The following is a 19440-nucleotide window of genomic DNA, read 5'->3' as shown; positions in this document are numbered from 1 at the left end:
GTGCAGTTAATCCCATCAGGGGCACAGACTGGGAGAGGGCAGCTGTGGCATTCTTTGTGTGGCAGGCCGAAGCATAGAGGAGATTAAACTGTAGTGTAGCAGCTAACCATGTGTGAGATACATTCTTTAGCCCACAATTGCTAGATAGTGGATTTCAGAGGTCACACTGTCTTTTTCCACTGTAAAACACTACTTTGAGAAGAATGAACATGTAGAACCTGGACTCACAGAGGTTTTGGGGTTGTTCTTACAAGATGGGAATAAAACATTGTAGTAATTATTGATTCCAAGGGCTTATTACCCAATGGTGAAGGCGTGTGAAGGCCTTTAAAGTTAGATGGTACAGTGGACTCTCTCTCTCTCTCTCTCTCTCTCTCTCTATCTCTCTCTATTTCTATCTCTATCTCTCACATAAACAACAGTTAACAACAGGTAAATGCTTAGAATGAGGTTCACATAACCAGACATGAATGTTTTGTGAAGCAGTCAACGTTTATTAGGGAAAGAGACAGTCAAAGTAAAAACTTGACTTTAGTTGAAGTCAGTGATTCTTCTGAGGGAACCAACCCTGGGGCTTACGCCTCCCCAGTCGCTGTATCTCCTGTACTCTCCGGGCCTCAGGTAGTACACCCTGCCCTTGTAGTTGGGTTGGTCATACATCAGCCAGTGGCCGTCCATCACATTACAGGAGTTGATGTCGGACATGCTGAACCGGTCCTGGATGTTGGGACAGTCGTCGTCCAGCTCTTGCATCTGGCCGGACATGTCGGGGTGCTCATAAAGCCTCACCCTGTAGGAGCCACGGTGCTGGCACAGGAAAACAGACTCACTGTTACTCTCTTGAATATGATAATGAAAATGAAATGAAAATAAAAGAACTAAAATGGCTCTGGATATCGGTGAGCTCACTGGTATCCAGAGCCATTTTAGTTCTTTAGTTTAGGGGCTCACTGGTTGGTTAGATAACTTCATTCCTGATTCATAGCTGTTGATTTACCAAATGAACATTTCAAATAGTAACAAACTAAAAAAGCTGCAGTGATGGAGTCACATTCACTCACTCATTCATATATTTATACATTTATTTTAGTATTTCACAGTATTGTACTGTAAAGTGTCATTAAGTGAAATGTACTCTTAGCTTCATTGTACTTGCCATGTCTTTATCACCTACCAGGGGGATCAAACGGCAAGATCGGATGCAGTCACTGATGCCAATCATGCGCTGGTTATCAGAGTACTCTCCCCTCCTCAGGTAGTACTGGTTTCCCATGTAGTTGGGTCTCTCATAGACCATGAAGCAGCCGCTCTCCACCCTGATGGAGTTGCATCTGTTGAAGTAGGAGTGGAGGTCGGCACAGTCGCTGCTGCACTCATGAGAGCGCCCCTGGAAGTTCCTGTCTTCATAGAAGATGATCTGCAATGGCCATCATGTAGAAAGACAGTTTTGTACAGCAGTACAGCAGACTAGAGATGCAAGATCCCTAACAAAGAAAATCTCAAGAATAGTTGAACTGTACAGTGAAATATGTGTGTAGAAAATGTGGGCATAATGAGAAAATGAAGTTTTCTTTACCTTTCCCATGGTCATGTTGGCATCAGGCTGTATTACTGCTCAATGCTGTCCCTCGGCCAAGCCACTGTGCTTTATAAAAAAAAGAAAGCAAGGGCAGCTGTGTGATTGCGCAGCATAAAGTATTGTCATTCAAATATATCCCTGATAGTGATGATGGATCGGGGCGGGGGTGTGTGGGTGGGAAAAATCTGTTTATGTATAGATGGCCCTTAGTGAGTAACGAGTTATTGTTCTTTCCCCATGTTCATCACAATTCCCCCCCGAAAACCCTACCGCACACTAGACTGATACAGTGCGTACTGCACAGCATCAGCAAATACTGAGATCAAGGCGATATTTAATACGGCCGACACGCGATAGAGCCTGTACAGAATATGGACTAGAGAGATAAGATAACATCCTGCAAGGTTTTTCAAATCTAGAGTGGCCAACATCACTCTACACATGCAATTATAAGATCTTGAATATCATTTCATATGAATCTCATGCTCATCATACATCAGATATGATCAGTGCAGCGTTTGAGTGAAATTCGCCCACCTCCATAGCAGGAAGCCTTACCGCTTTTCATGACATTATGAACCCATCCACGGACATGTGACTTTTGTTTAGCGCTGTCTCATAAAACAAAAGGTTACAGTACTCACAGAGTATTCCTCACAGAATATATATATATATATATATATATATATATATATTTGTATAACTAAATGGAGATACATGATCTCTGAGAGTTATGCCATCGTTTCATGGCGGTCCTCACAGCTGAATGGACTATAAAGACTCCATTTTGCAATTTGGTTTATTGTGGCGGTGAGTGTTTGATCAAGAACAGGGCCAAAAACTTGTTGTTGTTCATTCTCTTTTTTGTATGCTGAATGCTTTCCACTGCATCTCTTTTTAGTCCATAATCTTAACATCAGGAAAATATACCTCATACACCCTTCCCATTGGGATCAAAATTTCAAAACTTTTCAGGATACAAAGATCACTTCTTAATCCTGGAAGTAGAATGTTCAAATATCATCAAAAACACTCTTTGTCCTTGTCCCTCAGTATCATTAATTAAAGCATCTTGAAGCATCAACTTCAGGTCTAGTATATTGTACTTAATCTAAAATGTCTTGTTGCCTGGCCATCATCCAAACATGGTGCTTTTCCCAAATCTTCATACAACCTGGGCCTCCGAGCAGAGGGCTGGCTGGAGTTTAATAGTCCATGATGCGTCTGATGGAGCCGACCCTGGCGTTCCTGCCGCCCCATTCGCTGAATCTCTGGTACTCTCCGGGCCTTATCAAGTACATCCTGCCTCGGTAGTTTGGATGCTCATAGAAGAGCCAGTTGCCGCCCTTCACGTTGCAGGAGAAGATGTCGTTCATATGGAAGCGGTCCATGACGCTGGGACAGTCGTCCACCAGATCCATCATCTGACCTCCGAACTCTATCCGCTCATACACACGCATGCTGAAAGACCCGGGTTTCTGGGTTTGAAGGGGAGAAGGGGGGATTACTTAGCAAAGCACTTCCTCATAGACAGTTCCTATCATAGTCACAAATCTTGGCCCAATACTATTTGCAGTATCACTGTAATAGTTTCATGCCACTATAAATACAGTTTTCCTTGAAACAAAGGGCTTTATTATAAAGCTCTCATAAGATACTAGTCATAGTTTAGTGTTTATGAACACTTCATTAATCATAATAGACATAACTCATAAAATTATGTAACATTATATAACACGTAGCTATGAATCATTTCAAAATGTCACTAATAACTGATACTCTGTGCCAATATTCATATTCAATATATCTTTAAATTTCACCAGTTCCAAGTTCCATGCCATTACAAGCATTCAATGTTTCCACCAGTATTTTATTCTTGTCAGAGTGGAAAAACTTTCGCAGCATTTAGACCATCATGGGACACTAAAACTCTCCACTGAAACCCAGACTAATGAAATTCTTTTAGGGTAGCATCTCTTTAGGCAGAGTGACCCACTTACCTATTCAATGACAGGGGAAACTCTGGGATACATTAGACTTTTAAATGAAGAATTAATTTATGAAAAAGATTATTGAACAATCAGTGGCAGTGGACAATACAATATCATCCAGTATCCAATATTTAATAAAAGCACAATATTGGCCCAATATATCAGCAAACCAATGTATGGGTGTAACCCTAGTGGGTACACTAATGTTGCGCAACCACAGCTGTGAGCCAGGTTAAAGACAGATTATGGGTACACAGAGAGTCTATTCATCCATGATAAACATATGACATGTGGGCTCACCATGGGGATGATGCGACAGGAGCTGATGGAGTCATTGACACCCATCCAGCAGTGGTACTCTGGGTAGTCCCCCTTCCTCAGGTAGTACTGGTTTCCCATGTAGTTGGGTTTGTCATAGACCATGAAGCAGCCGCTCTCCACCCTGATGGAGTTGCAGCGGTCGAAGTGGCACAGCAAGTCCACACAGTCGCTGTTGTACTCAAAATGCCGCCCACAAAAGTTATTTTCCTCATAGAAGATAATCTAGACATGGAAATCATATGGTTTTGTTTAGTAATTATAATTTTCCCATAGAGTGTGTTGCAAACTCTTTTCAAATTTTACAACAGATTTTTCCTGCTTAATTTACTATTTGCTAAGCCACTCCTTGCTTGTAATTCAACCTCTCTTCATTTCAAGTAAACTACTGAATTACAATAATGGCTCACAATAAAGCTCAAGAATTCAAATGAAGAACAGATACCTGTGTGCCTGTTTGTACTTGTTTACTTCACACTTTTAGCACTTTTCCCACACTGCATCGTCATATAACAACATGAACAACATATTCTCTTCCCCATGCCCTCCTGGAAGCTGTGATGTTTACCTTCCCCATGTTGGCCGGTTTGCCTGTGCCTTGCCCTGTGTGGTCCATCCAGCTCTTTGAAGACTCCCACCTGTCACATATATAGTGAATGTGAAATGCAGACTCTGCATGTGTCATTCATATTGTAATAGCCGGCGATCCTTTGTGTCCTCCTGAAGAGATGGTTATGAGTTATGTTTTTACAGGTGAGAGTTGGCAGGATGTTTGGGATTGGGCAGGAGGTCTTTGTATGAAATGCAACAGATAGAGCTGCTCTCTTTTTCATCAGTGTCCTGGGTAGAGCTTTTGTACAATTCAGAAAATTAGGTCATACTCCTTTTTTTCTGGTTTATATTATCACCCAAACAGCCATGAGCCAAACCTGTATGGCTGATCCAAGTATAATTTTAGGTCTTTGTGTGGATATTTTTTCTTTCACCTGCCTAAATATTGCTCTTCGACTCTAATTATATAAAGAGAAATATATGGATTCATGGGAAATTAGCTTTTTGAGACTTTCTCATCCCAGTATACTCAGTCTCCTAGTCTGTTTTCAATGCCCACCAACAATGCAAGATACATTTAAAATCATTCAGTTTGACCTTAAAATGTTTATTACATTGTTTAATTTTTCTCTTCATATTAAAGTTCATAAATTTGATCTGAAACTATCTTCTAAGATATTTTTTTGTATTTTTTAACAACAATTTCTAGTAAAATTTGTTTCATGTGTGTTTCATATTCTTATTTAAAGATAGTAATATCACTATTAGAACAGGAATTCAAATCTTATTGCTAATTCTGTACCATACCATCCACAAGATCAATATATTGTGAGAGAAATCATAATATTAAACTTACATTAACCTATTACCATCTCAGTATAGTGCAACTGACTAATAGCGGCCAACAGTATATGTCAACAGTATATTATGTTGACCTTTTAACTACAATTTCAACACTATATATTCTCTTACCCACTGCCCTCTGGTGGATGTGTTCAGTGATGCCATCATTCTGTCTTACCTAAAGAAGTGCAGATATAACTGCTCTTCAATGATTCATCATTGGTTAAAAGGTAATAATTTTAAAAAATGATTTGAAATGTTAAAATCCTTAGCAATGCTGGCTGAATTCAACGCATAATGATCCCTACATTCATTTGTAGTGGATTTCTTCCATGTGCTTTGGAAACCTGATTTCCAAAACAATGTAAAGGTTTTCAGTGTGCATACTACAAAGTCTGTGGTTTTATTTTGTTTTGTTTGGGTTTTTTTTAACTGAATTATATCATCATGTACCCATTAAAAGTGGATTGAGTGAGAGGTGGACTGTGGAAAGACCCTTCTTCAGCACTGTAATAGATAACGCTTGACTCTCGGTGTGATAAGTGTCAGCACTGCCAGTATTTTATTCAAGCCTCTGATCAGAACCAGGATGTCAGACCACGACCCCATCACATCCACACCGGAGAACGTGCCCTCCAAACGCAGAGAGCAAGAACAAAACTGAATACACTTGAGCACTGACACCATTTTATTCAGCGTGTGGAACAAGGCAAAGAGCAGACATTTCACAAGAACTGTTCTGTCTTTAGAGATCCATGATGCGCCTGATGGAGCCGATCCTGGGGCTCATGCCGCTCCAGTCGCTGTACCTCCTGTACTCGCCGGGCCTCAGGTAGTAGTGACGGCCTCTGTAGTGGGGCTGCTCGTACATCAGCCAGTGGCCGTCCATCACGTTGCAGGAGTTGAAGTCAGACATGCGGAAGTGGTCCATGCAGTTGGGGCAGTCGTCCATCAGCTCATTCATCTGACCTCCCAGGTCGAAACGCTCGTACAGCCTCATCCTCCAGTTGCCACGGTGCTAATGTGGGCAAGGAAAGGTCACAGGGTCACTTTACAGCGAGGACCATGTTCAAACATCTGGCAATGTCATTCAGACTTACAAATCTCAGTGCTGCCTCAGATAATTTTGCCTCATTAGGAAATACGTGAGAGTTTTGTTCTAAAATGAGATAAAAATGACATTGAGCCTAACACTCACTGTGGAATGTTACTACAGTTATTGGTGGACTTTGGTTATAAAACTGTGTTATATCTTGAACAAAGAGTCATGCATTTTTCTAAATAGATATGTAGCATTTTCCTTCATTTATCAACAGCACCTGCAGGTACAAAAGAATCCTTGAAAAACCCTTCACCGCTTTTGATAGACTTAGATCAATCCCTGTACTGTGAGACTATACTTGCCGATATTTGTCCAATACAATGTGTATGTAACACTATTATAAGAGGCCTTACCATGGGGATCATGCGGCAGGACCTGACACAGTCACTCATGTTCATCATGCGCATGTAGTCGGAGTACTCTCCCCTCCTCATGAAGAACTGGTTTCCCATGTAGTTGGTGCGGTCGTAGATCATGAACATGCCGCTCTCCACCCTGATGGACTGGCAGCGGTTGAACATGGAGTGCAGGTCAGCACAGTCACTCATGCACTCATAGTGACGGCCTCCAAAGTTCCTGTCCTCGTAAAAGATGATCTGATGGAGCAAAATGAAGCAACACATCACAATTAGCTCATTTTTTAAAGGAACATCAGAAAGGTACATCAGTTTGTGGACATGTTTGTCTTCTTTTGTAATGTAAAAAAACAGGATTAAACACAAACCTTTCCCATCATGGTTGCTGCTGTTGGTTGAGCTGCTTGCTGTGCTTCTGCCATGAAGTAGAGGTCATCTTTATATACTTTACCCTGAGGGCACAGGTGCTACTGTATGTGTTGTTATTCAAATGAGGCCTGGTGTCAGCAGAAACTCTACAGGAGTCTTCCCACTCCTGTTTGTCATGTCCTCTGTCATGGTTTACAGACACAGCTCAGCTTCCAGCAAGAGCCACAGCATTGACAGGCACTGGAAAGGTCAATGGCACTGTGATGTAATCAGATTCATATATAGGAAACTAAATGTACTTTGTATACATTAGCAAATAAATGTATACGTGAATAATTGTGTACGTTACTAGTACTTAGTGCTTGAGTGCGGTGGACTAGTCAAGATCTGTAACTGCGTACATTAGTTTATAGATATGTTCTATAGCAAATACAAAGATGGTTGGTATTGGTATAATAACTCCAGTCATATATTGGTCATATACTGTAGGTTCATGATTAGAATGTGGTGGTTTCACTTACTTACACAAAGTTACTAAATCTATTTGTATTTCTGTGTCACACAAAATAATTCCTTCTATTCAAATAAATGGAAAATAAGGAAAATGTGAAATTCTGGGATGCTTGTGTGGCCCCTTTGACCGTTCAGAAACTTTGCCAACAAGCCATTTTTCCCATCTGGTCTTGTGTTGTGTTGTAGTGTGGAGGTTGTGTCCTTTCAACGTTGAACCTTGTGTGACCCTGACCTACCAAAGGACAAAGGTGCCCCAGCAGTGTCAGAGCAGACTAATTCATCACCAGATTTGTACAAAAAAAAAAACCTTAGGAAAAGAAACCTTAGGCCTACTATTGAAATATCAGGCACTTTTACTGGATAGTAAAAGATAATACAATAAAATAATAATTATATTCATACTGATATTGATGAAGAGTTTTGCCCAGCAATCTCCATAGAATATTAATCTGGTCTGGTATTTTGAAAACCGTCTCTTTATGAATCCATCAGCTGAATCAGTCAATACCAGAATGTTTATTCACAAAAAGACAAAATAGTTTACAATAGATCAATTTATTCAGAGTCACTTTAAAACCATGTCATATTCATAAACCCAGGTCAATCCCTTTATCATGGCCAAAATTAAACATCCCACTCCTGTATTGTATCATATAATAAAGACACATTATTTTATTAACAGTGTCCACATAGAGATGTTTTTTAAAGGAGGCAGAAGGTGTTTGTAATGAAATTGAAACTTAACTAAAATTCAAGATTTTTTATCAAAAGATCCAACTCAGATTCATGATTAAAAATCAGTGATTCTACGGAAGGAGCCAGTGGTGGCACAGGTGGCGCCCCAGTCACTGAACTTGCGGTACTCTCCGGGCCTCATGAAGTACTGGCGGCCACGGTAGTTGGGATGCTCGTAGAGGGTCCAGTAGCCCTCCAGGACGTTGCAGGAGTAGATGTCACGGCTGCGGAATTGGTCCTGGACCGACTCGCAGTCGTCGCTGAACTCCATCATCTGGCCCTGGAAGTTGGGCCGCTCGTAGATGCGCATGCGATAAGGGCCTTCGCTGGTCTGGAGAAATACAGAGAAGTGCAGTACATGATTAGGTATATCAGTGCAAGGGGTTCTTCAGTGTTCGCTTTCCCTTTTCCACTCCAATTCCTCCACTACATCCCTCCATGGGTGTCTACAATAGCTTATCTATTGTGTAATTCAGACCTTCCACTTGAACCAGAATGGTCTACTTTCATATCTCATATATGCTGGGGAGATGTTGCTCTGAAGCTCTGAATAATTATCCTTCATTATCTTCATTATCCTCATCATCTAAACATTCATATTTGGAATTTAAGGCCTGCACAACATCTAACCTTAAATCACCCCTAGTTCAATTATATCCATCAAGTCCTCTTGAACTTGAAAGTGTTTAGTGTCTAGTTAGTGAAGCCAACAGGTTACTCACATAAGAGAAGGTACGGCAGGAGCGGATGGAGTCGTTGTAGCCCATCCAGCGCTGGTAGTCGGGGTACTCCCCCCTGGTCAGGACATACTGGTAGCCGGTGTAGTTGGGCCTCTCGTACAGCACCCAGCAGCCGCTCTCCACCTTGATGGAGTTGCAGCGGCTGAAGTGCGGGTGCATGTCGGGGCAGTCTGTGTCGCACTCATAGGAGCGACCCTGGAAGTTTTTATCCTCATAAAAAGTGATCTAGGTGCAGAAGAGCAGGCGGAGAGGCAGGAGAGGATAAATATGTAGCTTGTTATAATGTGATAACAAGCTCAAGAGATGAAGAACCATAATCATCAAGTCATGATTGATGCAGTGTTATGTTGGTGCTTTATAATCTGTAAAGACACCTGAATTTACAGACTTACATCATGTTTGTGTTTTGTCTTTGAACATGCATTAAACACATAACTTTATCTAACATGAAGGCAATGTAAGAAACCAAGAAAGTGATAACTAACCCTAGATGACTTAATGCCAGTCTTAACTACTCCTGACACTATTCCTTCTATATTTGCACCAGTGTGTGGTAACAGTACAGTATAAGCAGTTAGTTGCTCTGGATATGAGTTGCAGCTAAATGCCTAGAATGCAAACATTATATAAATCGCAGTTACATTACAGTTAGAGCAATTTGTTACATTGCTGCCTTGGTCAGAGATCTGAACAGTGTACAGTTTACATTGCTGCATGTCCTGCATTGGTCAAGGTTATAGGTTTTGCCAACTATTTTTTTAAGGATTAGGGAAGACAGATACAGACAGATAACGAGACAACGCAGTCTTACCTTACTACTCATCCTGCCTAGTGCTGGAGCCAGTCCCCGATGCAAAATGGTGGTCTCACAAAGCAGGACCAGAGCCCCACTATATAAACCTCAATCAAAGGGTTAGTAGATCCCACTTTAGTTGTTATTTCAATGAACGGGGATTTGACACCATGGCTTCGCTGCCAAAAGTCTTGATCCAGGGCATACAGTAAAAAACCCTGATTCATCAGCACAAAAGTCCTAGCAGGCAAATTACTGACCCTCCATGCCCTCTTTATTGATATGGACGTCGGAGAGAGACGCACTTTATCCACTAATCCATCAAACTGGATTAATCTTTCCACACAGAATGTCAGAAGTCATCACAAAACAACATGGCCTTTGACTATTTGGTAAACAGAGAAAGGGTGGCAAAAGAATATATTGAGTGGCCGGGCAGAAAATATCAATGTCTGTGTATTAATAACAAGGAAATAGTCCTGCAGTGTGGTTAGTGATACCACAATAAACATCATTATCACAGGTAATCAGCCACTACAACCACCATCATCTTTATTGCCATCATCATCAACTGTTAACGACAGCAAAATAAAATAAATAACATCACTTTTTCATTATCAAACACATCTAAACACTGAAAGGTTAAATTACTGCTACAGTTATCATTCAGTTATCAAGTGAACACCAAAAGTAATATGAAGGAAACAGGAGACTGAAGTAACCAAACACTTTTTCCCTCAAGAGAAAATACATGGCTGAACCCAAATGTTAAAGACCATCATGGGGACATTACACTGCTGGAACTGGTGACCGTCTTCAACAGCAAAACCATACTACTGGCTGAGGAAATACTAGAGGACTGCAGCTTCAGTCCTGCAGGGACTCTTGTGAACCTTCATAGTGTTCAGTTCTATTCTCATGGCACTCGCCGCTGTCCTGTGAGTGAGACAGAGGGGCAGGGGGTGGGGTGTTGGGTAGAGATGAGGTCTGGTTTAGATACATAGGGGGGCAGTAGAGGCCTTTCATTCACTTTTTAAACCACTAAGGCGAAGTTCTCAAAACTTCCATTCATTTGCAAAACATATTTTAACGATGTTTAATGATGAGTTTGTTATATTATTATTTTCAAATTAGCTTCTAATTTGAAATGTTGTTTATGCAGCTAATATAAAAATGGTGATAGATGACTACTGCAGAAATTAGTTCTAGGTATTAATTATAAATATATGATGCTACTCACACTGAGGAAGGAGTGAGATGAGGAGGAAGAAGATGAAGATTGCACTGAGGATCTACGTTCAGTGGGGGCGGTCGCCTTAAACCTCTCAGAGAGCCACCTTTTCAACTTCTGACCTAGGATTAAAAAAGACAGCAGCATCAGAAGAGAGTTTGTGAAGGTTCCTGAAATTATTGTGATACATCCACATGGTAACACAAGATATTTGTGTGGACGTGTTAATGAATAGACACACACATTCACACACTTACTGTGCTTCCTGGAGTGGTCCACAGCCTTGTAAGAGCCCAGCATGGCAAATGGATGGTAGGATAGGGTGAAGGGATGGACAATGGCGCTCTAAGGCGGAAAAAAGGAAAAGAAAGATTGTGTAGAATGAGCCATGTAACCAACATTTATATCATGAAGGTTGTAGATTGAAAAAGTTTCATTTTAAAAATTACAAAAGTAAATGTGTTACTAAAACAATGACAGCCGGATCCACGACTGTATACAGAATCATACAGAGTCCTCAGAATAATATCCTATTAATATTTCATCTGTTACTTGTTCACATGGACCTCAGTTTGAAACCTTAGCCAGGACACATGTTGCACAGTGTACCTTGGAGTGCTGAGTGGGGTGTGAGGCAGATGGTTTACAGCTATACAGAGCTAAGATTTCCTCCACCGGCAGGCTATTCTGGAGCAGGGAAAAGGTGCAAAGGTTAGAGAGCGGTCATACAAAAACCATTAAATCATAGCAGTTTAGTCAGTAAACATCTGGCATCTGCCTCAAGTCACAGCTGAGGAAGGCTTTGGAGATTCTAAGTGACTGGGAAGATATTTAATCTGAGTGGGACCATCTGGTTTAATACAAGCTGAATACATATATCAAATTCTCTCACCAGGATCATCCCAGCAAAGGAGGACAAGATCATAGCTTCCCGCTCCAGGTGGTTGGGATACTGGTCACTCACTGAACTGCTTGCTGCTCCACTGTGGCAGAGGGGAAAGGGAGGAGTAGTCACTTGATACAGCTTCTTGTAAACACAGTGTGGATTCAAACACTTGGGGCCAAGATCATGGCATTCAACAACCTCTACTTTAAGCTCCAACATAATAACGAGGCCATCGTTTTAATATACCAATAAAAGCATCCCTTTTTCAAGTGCAGTATATAATGTAAAGCCCCAAAGGCATGTAAACTGTAGTCTATGTCTATAAAAGGACAAGCAGCTTACATGATGTCTCTGTCAAGTGCATCCTGTCCTTCTTCCTTGTCCAACCACCAAAGGGCAACAGTAATGGCAAGGTCATAATGAGCCTGTAACATGCACACACACCAATACATAGGCAGACACACCCAATATATGTACTTTTTTTTTTTTGACCAACTCTGCTTCAGGTAAGTGAAATCCTGTCAAAGCAATGTAATGTTCTATTTCGGATCTTTTACCAGGTCATCCAGTATTGTGGAGGTCCCCTTCCCCTTGGGGTCAAAGGCATTCTCTCTGAGCTTCTGCCCAATGTAATCAGCACTGTTCAAATTAGAAAACGGGTGCACAAGTTAACGTTTTAAAAAGACACATCATAGCCACGTTGTTTTCTAACGATCTTTGGGCTTTAACATCCACTCACAGAAGGGCCTCGACGTCTCTTTTCAATCGCCTTGCCTCCATTTTCTGAATAAATGCTATTCATCTACAATTCCTGCAAAGAGAACAGGAAAATGTCTATATATTCATAATGAGGATAGTGACTGGAAATTGAGTAGAGGAAAGCCTGTGAAACCAATAGATGTTATGGTGGCAGAGTAGGTCAGCTTGCGTAACCATTGTTGAGGGGTTAATTTACTACTAAGGACGCAGTGCAGTGTAGTCAGGACATGAACCTGACACCTGTGTGGGCCCACACAGACAGCTACCAAGAAATGCAATAAGGTAACTGTACTGTTGTTAAAATAAACATATAGGTCCTATGGAATTAAATTAAGCCTTAGAAATAAATGTTCAGAATTTGCTGGTGAAGCAGTTAGCCTACCACACATCGAAAAAAGAATCCATCTCCTGTACAATATAATTACATAATAACAATGCAATCCACAATAATCTCAGAGAAAACGTATTCTTTATTCCATTTAAAAATGGGAAGACCTTACAAAAAATAAGATTGTCCCATGAAAGATGGGATAACTTGAACATGAACCAGTAAGCTTCTGTACTCACCATACAATTCTGTATGACCAGCAACTGTTGCACACCAAAGACAGTAGGTTACAGTACTTCAATTCACATGAAAATACAAAATCCTAAACATGGTTGACTGTAGTCAAGCTAGACTGCAGCTGGCAGTCTTTCTAGGGAGCACCCGCCTTCAAAAGCTATGTGGACCCAAGAGAAAAGACTTCTCAGGTGAACAGCCTGGACTGAATAATTTATGCCCCACCTCCTGTCAATCTCTCTGACAATTACCAACCAGACAACACTGGGAAACAGGCAGAACACTGGCCATCAGAAAACACACATTCATCTTAATGTTTGTCATGTTATGTGTGCATATTGCAGGTGCAAAAACATGCACAATCTTTGCCCAGTCTAGAAAATGGGATTGCCAGCAAACACATTTGTTAGTTTTACTAATGAACAAGTCTTTATTCAAGCATAAAAGAAAAGCAATGAGTTAAAACAAACCAAGTAAAATATATCAATCCACAAAGAGAGAGCTCTCTAAGTTTGGCCTGTGAAGGGTCTTCTTCGGTTTCTTCTTTTTGCCGTCCTTAAATATTGGTGAACTCAGGAACTTGGTATCAGTGAACTTGTCTCCACGCCTCATTTTACTGTTTTAAATTAAAAAAAATTCAAACAAATTATTATTCCAGGAATGCATTTTTTGCTGCTGGCTTGTAAAATTATCATTATTACCATTATCATTGGTAAACACAAAAAACAACAACACTCTGTTGGTTACATTATGATCAATAATAAAAATTAGTTTAGGACACTGTTTATAGTGTAGAGGTCCTCACCAGTTGAGGGGCGGCTCCTTGTAACTGACTTGAGCATTACGTCTCCTTGTTCGCCCTTGACTTCCGTTACCTGGGATTGTAATGGTGTTGGTCAGCGATGTTAAGACTCTTCCTGCTACAACACACAAAATAAAAGAATAAACAGCTTTGCCTTTAAGAATTAAGCACTACAAATAGTCCCAACAAATAAATAATGCACTAGTTTACAAATATCTGCATTTTTCATATCACTACATATCAAATATCTGCAAATAAAATCTTAAATTCATCCATATCAACACTCAACCATGTGGAAAGAGAAGCAATATATAGGATACCACACCTGGAGAGGCTTCAGCTGTGATTGCAGCAGGCTCCTCAAACACTGCCACCCTGCCTGAGGTCACCCTCCTGGGACTAGAGAACAGGCAGTCCAGTTCAGTGTCAGCGGCGCTGACATCCATGGCCACCCATGGCGGCATCTCATCCATTAGCAGGTCTCTCATATTCTGATGAACTGCCTCACCACTGGCGTCTACTGTGTGACTATAGGCCAATGACACATTAGAGGTCCTCAAATTGTTTGAGAATGAAACCCCATCTTGAGTTTTGCGACTAGAGACAACAAACGTCTCCCTTTTTTGTCTACAGGAATCAGGTGGATTTGTAGCTTGTGTGGGTCTATGTAGCTTGTATGTCTCTCTGTGCTGTTCTGGCTTCCGATCCATCCTGGGCTTTGAGTTTGTGGGTTTGGAAGTAAATAAATGTTCATAGATTTCATCCTTCTCACTCATGTCAGAACGTGACTCGACCACTTGTAAAACTTCCCCTTCTCCTTTATTTGTTCTATGATCTGGTGTTTCAAGATTTGCAACGTTAATATCATCCATGCATGCACTGGCATGGAGGGGTAGGGTGTCACTGGGGTCCTGAGGATAACATACACCGTCCTGAGGCCTAAATCCTTGGGTGCTATGACTACGTTTCTTCTTCTTTTTCTTGTCATTCAAAGAGTCAACAGACTCCTCCCTCTGTGTGGCTTTCTTCTTGCTATTTCGGCCTGTTTTCTCTCTCCTGGCCTTTTTAGGTCTCTGAAACTCTGTGACTGTAGTAGACTCACTACCCAATGGAAGTATTTCATGGTTATGATTGCTACTAAATTCCTCTGGAATGTCTCCTTGCTCCTGAGTGGCCACCCAAGGACGCTTACAGGAGCTCTGTGTTTCCGCAACAAACTCTCCATCGCTGTGTCTTGTGTCAGGGCAACTGTGTGGATTTGGTTCAGAAAACTGCCTCACCACATTTGCATCCATAACTGCTGGCGATTCTTCTGCCACCCAGTTGTATCCTGTAGCAGGAACAAAGACCTGCTCTACAGCACCGACTTCTGATGATGCGCTGTTTGATGCGGAGCTATCCCTGGTCACTGAGATAACAAATGTCTCTCTGCATCTTGTTCTGTGGTTCCCTCCAGAATCTGTAGGAGTCTGTATTTTGCTCTGAGGTTTGTTGCCACTGAGCGAAAGACAGCGCACATGTTCTGACTCTAGCAGTGTGACATTATCATCTGCGCAAGCCAGGAACTCTTTGTGTAATTGCTGGTCTTGGCATGCTTCGTATTCTACCTTATTTTCTTCTTCCAGTTCATCATCATGGTGATCTAAACTGAGTTGCAGAGTTTTAGACCTCTTTCTTTCACTGTGAGTTATTCTCCTGTCTCTTTCACAAGATGGCAAATCACTTGAGATGACAAAGGTTTTCCTTGTGACTGACTGGTCTGTCTTTGAAACTAAAGAATTCTTCTTGCATTTAGTCTTGGACCTTGCCTCTTTTGGAATATCTTTCTCTGATGAGAATTTTGCACTATCTTTGTTTTTGGAGCACTGAATTACTGGATCCATAAAATAATCATCCTGCTCAGGTAAGACAATGTTATGGCACTGTGACTTTGGCTTGGCAGGGTCACATGATTTGACAATCTCCTTTGATGTTTTCTGACGGTTGCAAGCCTCAGACTTGTTCAATTTGGGAATACGAGAGGTAATATTAGTTCTACTTTGTGCATTGTGCGGCTGAAGCTCAATGACCTCAGTGTCTGTAAAGGCCTCCTGTGTAAGGTTGTCTGCCTGGAACAAAGTGACAGTGGGTGCACTTTGCATCTCAGTCAACCCAGAATCTGCAGACTTCGGATTCTCATCCCCACTAACTTGTTCCTTATTCTTTTTGTCTTCCTTTACTGCCTTCACAACTGCTACATTTTTCGTATGTGTGTTTTTCTTCCTTTTCAGTTTGCTAGAGCTACCGTTTTCTTTGCCCTTGGTTTCCACAGTGACTATTTCAGTAGCATTACTGACAGTCATCTCCATCATTGTGTTCAGAAGCATAGTCTTTTGTCCGTTATCATGCTCTGGCTCAGTTGCCATAACTGAGCTGCTGGGATGATAAACGACATCATCAGAAACAGACGGCTGTGGCTGTGTTTTGTCAACTGAGGGGGTATGACCGTTCTGAAGACAGGGGACTGAGTTAATATCAAATAGGGACTGAGAGAATATCTTTGACAACCTCTCTACTTCATCCCTTAGGCTGCTAGACTGGCAGGATGTTCCTGTCGGGATAGCTTGCATATCTGAACCCAAAGGCCTTTCCATATCATTTGTGGTATCTGTGAAGAAAAGATGTGAAAAATAGAACATTTCAGTCAACACTGCATCTGTACATTAAGGCAGAAAATAATGTGAAAGTAATTGATTATAAAAATTCAAAACTTATATTCTCATACCTTTACAAGTATGACTGGACTTGCTGGGTCGGCTCTGGATACCTACAATGTTTGTAGAGGTGTCTTTCTCAGATGGGTCCATTGTTGTCTGTTTAGTGGGACACATCTCATCCCTTGAAAGTTCTGGCTGAGGAGGTAACTGAACTGTAGGCCTACATACGGGAGTTGGGGAGAGAGAGAGAGAGAGAGAGAGAGAGAGAGAGAGAGAGAGAGATTAATTCAAAAACATAAAAACTGTGCTTGGTCCAAAAGCACATATCTAGCCGAGATATTTCCTCACCTTTCCATCTGCATATTGTCATCATTGGTGTCGACAGATTGTCTGTTGTAGTCATCAGACAGTTCAGGTAGATCCTATAGGAAATAATCACAATCAAAGACTTTAGACTCTGGTTCCGTTGACTGCATTTTCTGACATTTTCATACCCTGAGAGACTTGACAGACAACTCAAACATGCCACAGACAAAGAATAATATGTTGATACATATTGAGAGGCATCCTCACAATATCAGAAGAGAAAAGGTCAGCCATCCTGCCAAAGTGATGCAGAGTGTTGCTACGGAGGTCTTTCAGGATGAGGAGCTGTGAGAGAACAAAATAATGAATTACAACCAATTCAGCAAGAGTAGATCTCTTAGACTGTTGGGAACAGACCAACCAGTTTCCTGTGCTTGTATCTCCTGGAGGCCAGCTCGAAGCACAGAGCCTCCACTTGCTTCTGCAGGTACACAGTGTCCATCTCCAACTGCCTGCTCTTCTCCTTCTGGGTCTGCAAGGCAACAGCTAAGTCCTTGTTGTTGGTCTTCAGAGAGACCTTGAAGAAGGAGGAGGTGTCTGGTGTGGGCATGAAGAAGCACCACAGAATTAATTCACGGTATATGAGAATTACTTCACGTTTTGTCTGCCTGCAGCCAAACAATGTCTGAAAACCATAAAGCCTCTCTTTGTAGTACAACACAGTGGAAGAATGCAAAGCACAAACTCATAATGCTCATAATGTGTAACTGTATCTAAGTGAATGACACACTCACTGAGCATCTTATTCTTGATCTTTGAGGCCGCAGCCGAAGTCTGCTTGGAGGCCTTTGAGGGTATCATATTTTTCCCAGCTAACATAGCCAGATGCAGGAAGAGTCGTGTGGGTGGGGAGATGAAGGAACTGAAAGAAAACACAGCTGTTAACTCTAGCAAACTAACGTCGCTTGTCTGGTATCCTGTAGCAATTAGATAACGTTAGGTTAGGCGGATGTGCCTGTCCAGTTGGGTCAAATTGAAATTCCCATATGCATTGATAAGCCGAAAACTGGTTTGAATACCGTGTACTTACTATTAACGGGAGACCGTCGTCCAAATTCTGCGGTGAAAAGAGAGAAGCACGTTAGAGCGGGACGTGTCCGATAATGGACTCAAGTAGTAGAAGTAGTTAGCTAAAGGTAGTTGGTATTGTTATTCTAATGTAACTACCTTAAATGTACGCTAACCTGTTTAGCGCCGTTAGCTCCGCTCATTGATAACGACAAAAGAAAAGAAAACTTAATGCGAGCTTTCTGGCTGAACAATATGAAAACCCCACGCAGTCTCCATTTAAACATAAACAAAAACCCCGCCACTTCCGCTCAACTCTTGGGAGGCGTATCCTGGAAACTGGCAGCCAATCACAAAGGTAGGACAGAGGGAAGACGGAGGAAGGGAAGGCAGGTGGAGAGGAACAAAAGTAAAGTTTACTGTAACGTACACTGTTAAACCAATGTGACATTTATAACATTCAAAATACTTAATAAAAACTAAAGCTAAAAAGCAACTACAAATATTGTATCTTATTAGCTACATTCCCCAAATCATACCACAACAGATGAATAATATCAGATATAAAAGATAATAATATAAGCCTATTTGCATTTAATAGCCTATGTCTTTCACAACTTCTGGAAGTTTTACTTTCTAGTCTTAATATTATTCCGGTAAGCTGAATAGACATCACAGCAATACATTTCTGTGTTCAAGTTAATGACAAAGTCCCAGGCTACTATATGATTTCATGGTTTTGTGTGTGTGTGTGTGTGTGTGTGTGTGTGCAGAAAGGTTTAAGAGCAGTTGGAAACAGTGATTGTGCAGTCAAGTGACTTCCCTGTCAGATGCTATTAAATGTTTCATTAGACATTAGGTAACTTTTAAAAATGTTACAAAAAATCTGTGAAAAACGGGGTCACAAGTGTAGATTTACGGTTGAATCCTGTAGTTTCTCATAACTCAACAGATGTTCAGTCCACTTCCTTATTGCTTTGGAATGAATGAGGCTGTGTCAGTTCCGTCATCTTGCAATCATTAACCTGCAACTCCTTTATTCATAGAACACAATGCCAGGGAAGACAAAGTAGGCTACTCATAATTGGATTCTTAGGTTATTTTGATTTTGATCATGGACTCAGTGCGCACCTGGCTCCTGGCTCAAAATAGAGTACATAGGTAAACTTGGTCTCTCTCTCTTTTGACTGACTGAATAAGGTACTAACTATTCATAATAATAACTTTACTCATGCTGTC

At 41.2% G+C, this 19440-nt stretch overlaps 3 protein-coding genes, 1 long non-coding RNA gene and 2 pseudogenes across 5 annotated transcripts; all 6 read right to left on the bottom strand.

Moving 5' to 3' along the window:
* Positions 1 to 531: 531 nt before the first annotated feature.
* Positions 532 to 1705, bottom strand: LOC139927429 (gamma-crystallin B-like; annotated as a pseudogene).
* Positions 1706 to 2784: 1079 nt separating this feature from the next.
* Positions 2785 to 4566, bottom strand: LOC139927441 (gamma-crystallin S-1-like; annotated as a pseudogene).
* A 1462-nt stretch (positions 4567 to 6028) lies between these two features.
* Positions 6029 to 7287, bottom strand: LOC144539938 (gamma-crystallin M3-like). Of its 2 annotated transcripts, none has more exons than XM_078286307.1 (3): positions 7261 to 7287; positions 6739 to 6981; positions 6029 to 6301 (listed from the first exon to the last, which is right to left on the bottom strand). In XM_078286307.1, the coding sequence occupies exons 1-3, from the start codon at positions 7285 to 7287 to the stop codon at positions 6029 to 6031; spliced, it is 543 nt and encodes a 180-aa protein (XP_078142433.1). The 2 variants fall into 2 exon arrangements, with proteins under 2 accessions (XP_078142433.1, XP_078142434.1); XM_078286308.1 differs by lacking the exon at positions 7261 to 7287 and adding an exon at positions 7110 to 7121.
* Positions 7288 to 8343: 1056 nt separating this feature from the next.
* LOC139927458 (gamma-crystallin M2-like) lies at positions 8344 to 10200 on the bottom strand. Its single transcript, XM_071919598.2, has 3 exons — positions 9910 to 10200; positions 9081 to 9323; positions 8344 to 8689 (listed from the first exon to the last, which is right to left on the bottom strand). The coding sequence occupies exons 1-3, from the start codon at positions 9919 to 9921 to the stop codon at positions 8414 to 8416; spliced, it is 531 nt and encodes a 176-aa protein (XP_071775699.2). The 5' UTR covers positions 9922 to 10200; the 3' UTR covers positions 8344 to 8413.
* Positions 10201 to 10715: 515 nt separating this feature from the next.
* Positions 10716 to 12788, bottom strand: c9h2orf80 (chromosome 9 C2orf80 homolog). The gene is made up of 8 exons (XM_071919616.2): positions 12748 to 12788; positions 12566 to 12647; positions 12351 to 12433; positions 12015 to 12105; positions 11732 to 11809; positions 11380 to 11467; positions 11132 to 11244; positions 10716 to 10827 (listed from the first exon to the last, which is right to left on the bottom strand). Exons 1-8 carry the CDS (start codon positions 12786 to 12788, stop codon positions 10759 to 10761), a joined length of 645 nt encoding a protein of 214 aa, XP_071775717.2. The 3' UTR covers positions 10716 to 10758.
* A 459-nt stretch (positions 12789 to 13247) lies between these two features.
* Positions 13248 to 17632, bottom strand: LOC139927468 (uncharacterized). Its single transcript, XR_011785346.2, has 7 exons — positions 17555 to 17632; positions 17401 to 17478; positions 17176 to 17249; positions 16896 to 17047; positions 14457 to 16778; positions 14135 to 14249; positions 13248 to 13945 (listed from the first exon to the last, which is right to left on the bottom strand). It is a non-coding gene; the product is annotated as an uncharacterized LOC139927468 (long non-coding RNA).
* Positions 17633 to 19440: the final 1808 nt, after the last annotated feature.

Source organism: Centroberyx gerrardi, chromosome 10, assembly GCF_048128805.1.
Source record: "Centroberyx gerrardi isolate f3 chromosome 10, fCenGer3.hap1.cur.20231027, whole genome shotgun sequence".
In the NCBI taxonomy this organism is placed as follows: Eukaryota; Metazoa; Chordata; class Actinopteri; order Beryciformes; family Berycidae; genus Centroberyx; species Centroberyx gerrardi.
This window is presented reverse-complemented; position numbering and strand designations above follow the sequence as displayed.

Excerpts from the sequence above, each read along its gene's own strand:
- LOC139927458 (XM_071919598.2), bottom strand. Across the intron at positions 8,690-9,080 it reads CCTGCCGTACCTTCTCTTAT|ACCAGCGAAGGCCCTTATCG; the intron begins GTGAGTAACCTG and ends GTATTTCTCCAG.
- LOC144539938 (XM_078286307.1), bottom strand. The coding sequence starts at position 7,287 with ATGACAAACAGGAGTGGGAAGACTCCT. Across the intron at positions 6,982-7,260 it reads ACAGGAGTGGGAAGACTCCT|ATCATCTTTTACGAGGACAG; the intron begins GTAGAGTTTCTG and ends TTGCTCCATCAG. Across the intron at positions 6,302-6,738 it reads CCTGCCGCATGATCCCCATG|CACCGTGGCAACTGGAGGAT; the intron begins GTAAGGCCTCTT and ends TGCCCACATTAG.
- c9h2orf80 (XM_071919616.2), bottom strand. The coding sequence starts at position 12,788 with ATGGAGGCAAGGCGATTGAAAAGAGACGTCGAGGCCCTTCT. Across the intron at positions 11,810-12,014 it reads CCTTTGCTGGGATGATCCTG|AATAGCCTGCCGGTGGAGGA; the intron begins GTGAGAGAATTT and ends TCCCTGCTCCAG. Across the intron at positions 11,468-11,731 it reads ACCCCACTCAGCACTCCAAG|AGCGCCATTGTCCATCCCTT; the intron begins GTACACTGTGCA and ends TTTCCGCCTTAG.